General features: G+C 35.7%; 1 protein-coding gene across 2 annotated transcripts in view; it reads right to left on the reverse strand.

The window, feature by feature from the left end:
- The window catches only part of rnf4 (ring finger protein 4), a 97,465-nt gene extending 91,790 nt beyond the window's left edge, over positions 1-5,675 (reverse strand). Inside the window, exons 1-3 of one of the 2 annotated variants that reach the window (XM_079839752.1) lie at positions 5,624-5,675; positions 5,044-5,115; positions 4,783-4,909 (exon numbers count right to left, since the gene is read on the reverse strand). In XM_079839752.1, coding sequence (XP_079695878.1) covers positions 4,783-4,909; positions 5,044-5,055 — 139 coding nt within the window. In that variant the 5' untranslated portion in view covers positions 5,056-5,115; positions 5,624-5,675. The remainder of the gene's footprint in view (positions 1-4,782; positions 4,910-5,043; positions 5,116-5,623) is intronic. The other variant, XM_079839751.1, reaches the window with a different exon arrangement.
- Positions 5,676-6,000: the final 325 nt, after the last annotated feature.

Consider the following 6,000-nt stretch of genomic DNA (forward strand, 5'->3'; position numbering starts at 1 on the left):
CTATTTAATAATAATAATAAATATGTTGGCCTTTAAACATCTTAAAAATGCACATATGTAGATCAGAGCAATCAAAATCTAACAGTTGATGGTCCCCCTTGACTCCATAATTGAGAAACAGCTGATGGTCCTCCATAATTGAAAAAAAAAATACTATGGAAGTCAATGGGGACCATCAACTGTTTGATTACCAACATTTCTTTAAAATATCTTCTTTTGTGTTCAGCAGAAGGAGGAAATTCATATAATCTTTTTTAAAACAACTTGAGGGCGAGTAAATGACAATTTTATTTTTAGGTGAACTATCCCTTTTAGGGAGCACTGCTTAAAGCACAACTCCGGTGAAAAATGAACCTAGGGGTAATTAACACATGGTTACCGAGTAGATAGTTCTCTGGGATGAGTTTTCATGAAAATCAAATGTAAAGAGTTTCATCTCTAAAAACAGATTAGCTTATAACGCTAGTATATGGGGCATAGAATAAGTCAAATTAAATCGCTAGTTAATACCACCAACAAGGCTCAAAATAGCTTTTGAATGAACAGTGCTTAGAATGAACAGTGTTATTGTTTAGACGCTGATATGGGGCCTATACCATGAAGCTGGTTTAGCTGGCTAGCCAGATATGTTTAAGCTTAGTTTGTGCCAATCCTGGGTTTAAGGTACCATTAAAGTGGTTTGGCTTTTAGCTGTGTTCATCTCCATAGTAATTTACGCTCCACAGCTAACCTGCTCCAGGGCAGGTTATGTTCTGGATAAGAGATCTCAAACTGAAATTGGACCAATCAGCTGTGAGCAAAGTGACACACCTCTGATGCAATAAAGTCACTCCCCTGTTTCTACTACAAATTAAAGGTCACTACATAGCAAATGGCTATTAAAGACTTAAACCTCTGGCTTTTAACAATGCTTATTTATAATAATAATAATTTTGAATTATTTAAAAATAATTTATGTAATTATTATACCCTTAATCAAATACACATGTATAATTTTAGTAAATCAATCATTAATATGCATTTTGTTAATATTAAAATAAATAGCTTATATAAAAAGGTCATACAAATAAGCTTTAAATTCAATAACTAAATCTATAAAAAATTACATGTGAGCATAAATGTTCAATTCTCTCTATATATCAACTAAATTAACTTCATAACTTTTACTTGCATTGACGTAGAAGATTTTTCTTAAAGTTGTCCTCGACAGCTCTTTTCTTCTGTGTAAATTTGTTTAAATTCTTAATATTTTTAAATCATGTATATTCTGCAGAAGAGTGAAGTGAATCACATTGCTTCTCTCGTGAGAAGTGAATCTCAGTTTTACTGATCCACAGCATGTGATTGGCTGTTCTGATGATGTCACAGCTAAACTCCTAAACTCAGGATCAAAGCCTGAGTTGACAGAGAAAGTTGATGATCAGCATCATGGGACCAACAAAGCCTGAATAGATTGGTTTGGTTTTGTCAACTCGAAACTAATCCTGTAACCCTGAGTTTGTTAAACTACCATCATGGTACAGGCCCCTGGTCACCATTATAATTATCATAATAGTTATTGTTCTTGGTGTGAATAAACTTTAAGAGTGCAACAATAGCTACTGGGTCTGCATATTTTGGGGTTTTTGGCATTTTACAGTGTCTTTCAACTCTCTCTGTTCGTGGGCATCTAAAATGAATCAATAATTGATTAAACAATACAAAAATGCATTAAAATATTCATATTTATTCATTTTAACACATATTTGTCCATGCTAAACATTCCTCATTTATTTGTGATTATAAATAAGATGCTAAAATTGTTATTTATACAGTGAAACTGTCATTCAGTGTAATGGATGACACTGTGGTGTAACAGAGAATTTGCATTACACTGAATGAAAAAAGCATTACCCTGAATGATGAAACTTCTACTTCAGCTTATATTGCAGGCCATCAGCTGGCCACCTACATCAAACAGTGAACTTGACCAGTAAAGTTAATCACAATTATTCACATCATCTACTTATTTTTCAAAAATTCTAACAATATAAACATTTTTTGTCATTTCACTGAATGACATGCGTTTTTTTTTTATCTTAGAATACCACAACATGAAAAAGGTGGAATTATCAAATATTTAAGAGCAATAAATTCACTTTTCTGCAGCACCACATGGTCTTCAGGGTACCTTTTGATGATGTCACAGACTGTCAAATGACTAAGGCTGTGTTCGAAATCGCCCCCTATACCCTTAAATAGGGCACTATTTGAGTGAACATCCATTTTTAATGGTGTCCGAAACAATAGTGGACGTCTTTGAGTGCACTTATTCAATCCCACCATGCACCGCAATAACGAGTGTACATTAGATGTACGCGCTGGAGAATATGCTTGTTCGATGCCCGATCGGCGTATGACAGCAAAGTCCCGCGAGAGCATTTCGAGAGCAAACGAGAAACAACTCCTTATGCGTTTGAAACGTTCTCTCACTCAACCAGACGGTGTGCTCTCAACGCACTGAGAGTCGCGCACTGAATGAATGAACTTACCGCTGTCCGATTCGCCCTATGTACCCTCATTCTCCATTACTCCACTACTCCAAAAACGAGCCAACAAGCTTAAAGTTAACCATAACTCTTTACTTGTGTGGCACTGAACTTACTTGGAAAGGGGAATAATAAAGTAACTAATAAGCATTTAATTAAAAAAAATAATAATAATATTTGTAGTAGGCCTATATATTTCATACTTTATAGTAGGCTACTATTAATATTATGGGAGTCAGAAGCAAAAAAAATGTCGGTGGGTCCTTTAACAGAAACATTTTACTGGAGTAGATGCAATTTACAAAAAATATATTTAAATATATCGGCTTGTTTAAACGTCTGGTTGAGGAAGACACACCTACGGAATACACAATCTTCATCAGCAGCAATAGTGTAGGGGTAAGACGCTTAGCGTTAAGATTTGACGCAAATTGATCAGAGGTTCGAATCCGCCTTTTACCAAACTCGCACTGATCCTTTTTTCCATCATATATCAGATCGGAAAGGAATTTATTTTCTATGAATATGAAGAAAATATTAGAGAAGTGAAAATAAAGCTACTAACCGATTTAATCAGTGTTTATCAGGGTATGTAAATAGACGTGCTCAATTGGAGATGATACAAGTGAGTGGGCCCAATATCATTGGTCTTAAAAAGTGTGTGAGTCGATGCCATCTCCTGGCGAAACGCGGGAATTCCTTCAATGCACGGCGCGACTCACAGTGCATTATGGGTATTCTCTAGCCGTCGAGCATACATCGGTTGCAAACTCGTTATTGTGGTGCATTGTGGGATTGTATGAGTGCACTTAATAACGTCCACTATGGTTTCGGACACCACTAAATGGCTGTTCCCTCAAATAGTGCCCACAGCTGAATCAATCATCCATCCATCTTCCGAACCGCACTGGTCCAGCCCAATATCATGCATACAGGTATAAATGATCCTTTTTAAGATGATTATTATATTGTTTGATTAAGGTTACATGCTAGTTTCCGTAGCATAGTTCAGGATAAATATTTTCATTATTACTGGAGCTGCCAAACAGCAAGCACAAACTGCAAAATCGGCAGCCTTTCCGGCGACTTAGTGTCCGAAATCACTCACTCGTTTTCGAAGTGGACTATATCAGTGGACTAATGTAGGGAATAGTGAATGAGGGTATAGGGGGCGATTTCGGAAACAGCCTATCTGTTTTTTTATATGATTTCAGAATGGCTTCTTGATCCTGTTACACTGAATGATCTCTTGCAAACTGGATTTTCGGGACAGAAGTCCCCTGGTTATTTAAATACTTAAAATAATTAAGACATAGTCCTTTTAATATAACACAGCCAACACATATTTGAAAATGCCAAGAACTTTTTTACTTGTTATTTTATACATTTATTTAAAGATGTAATGGCAAAATTAAAGTCCGGACCATTACGCTGAATGACAATTTTACACTTTGGAACATTATTTCCCCTAATTGTTGACATTTTATTTTGACAAAAGTTATTTGAAATGGTAAAGTAGCCACTTTACTTGTATTTAACATGTTTTTTTTATGTAAATAAAATGACTTTTGTAAACATAATTTGATGCGGACACCAAAATTATGACTCTCGTCTTTGACCCAAATACTAAAGCTATATCACAGAAAATAAAAATAAAATCAACTCTTTATACTGGTTAAATAAACAATCCAATTTGCTGGTTAAAATTAGCCCAACCTGTGTTCTGTCCTGTGTTCTGTCCTTTAACCCAAGTGCTACCCAGCACTTGGGTTAAAAACAAGCCAAATATACACACATGTATGTGAAAGGAGAATGTATGTGTGTGAGTGCCAGAATGAATTATGGCTTGTACGGCCCCTCATATTATTCTCAGACTTAGATTTATTCATATTGTGTAAGTTTAATGACACGTGAAACATCTATATATACTTTTATTGCCTTATATGGGTTTATAGCACAAACTGAGTTATTATATGAAACAATCAAGTAATGGCTGGGTCGTCTGGGACGCAAAGGCAGCTTTTCCACCTTTTGACCGCGAGATGTCATTAGTGTGCACCATGTTGAAAAGCTTCGAGTAATGAACCGTTTTTCGGCACAATTTGGTCAAAGACTCGAACGCTTCAGAAAGCCTCGGTTTCCCATCACTAGTCTTGACACTAAACCGCTGCATGTTGTTTTTGTGGGAATGAAACACTAAGCATATCAAATATGGAAAGCGAAAGAAGTGGCAAAACAAAAGTAGCAAACTCACTGTTAGTTCTGTCACTTTCCAGCACATCAATGGTCTCCATCACTGTCTGAGACATCTGGGCCCGGTTTCTCTTTCTGCTGACACGCTGGGAACATGCAGTGGAAGATGTCCGTCTTTTTCTCTGGCTCTAAAACCATGAGACACACGTGGTTATCATAGTACAACTGTTGTGCTACTGTTATTGTTTGGAAGGGAAGCTGCGATAGTTTAAATTTAATCAGCACTAATCACGTGAGTGGTCACATGGTCAGCCATACTCACAGCATTACTCATGATGACTCCTATATGGCTTGAAAAATCACTTAGAAGATAATTCCTCGAAACTGATAATAACTGTTCAAACACAAATGAGTCAGTTTTTAAGGGCACAATCCGTTTAAACACTGTATTTATTCAAATCAACATTTCATTTTACTCCTGACGACACTTGCACTCGTTTTAAATGACATGTAACTTAGCCTACTATATTCTCACAAGATATAACCCTTGTGTCAAATATCATATGTAAACAAACAAGCGAGTTGAAACATCTGCATTTAACCAGCTAGACTTATTAACGTAAGACTAGCATTCCTAGAAACCTGTGTCGTAAGCATTGACAAAAGACGCGTGTTGTTACTGTTATTTTGTTAAAGAACCTGTCAAAAAGTGTTTTAAATAGTAGCTAGTTCGCTAACTAGCTAACAGGGTCTCCTCATTGTTAGCTGACATCTAGCTTGATTTTACAAATGTGCGTTTGGTTAAATTATTATTTAATACTTAAGTATACAACCTTTTATATTTAACCATTACATATTAAATTAACATTATCGTAAGTTTTACAGAATAGCCGGTTACATACTCGACACTCTTCAGCAGTCAGCCAGCCTTTAAAAGCTACAGCACAAATACAGTAGAATGAGACGCACAGTTCTGTGCCAGTCACAGCGCCATCTGTCGGACTGTAAGTATTATCAAGGACGAAGAAACCGATATGGGATAACAGGACTGTAACAAAAACTAAGTACAGATATTTTACATGCAGATACAAAATGTAGTCTTTCAATTCCATTTCTTCATATACTTAAAACTCAAAGATTTTGCAATAACAAATACATGAGAAAACCCTTTAGTCTCCATATATTTTGTAAGTAAAAGAAGATCAAAACAAATAAATGAGTAAATAAAAATCTTATTACAATATTAAATACATCAGTTAAGTATGGGTACTGAAGACGT

This window comes from Gobio gobio (genome assembly GCF_949357685.1).
Source record: "Gobio gobio genome assembly, chromosome: 16".
Lineage (NCBI taxonomy): Eukaryota > Metazoa > Chordata > Actinopteri > Cypriniformes > Gobionidae > Gobio > Gobio gobio.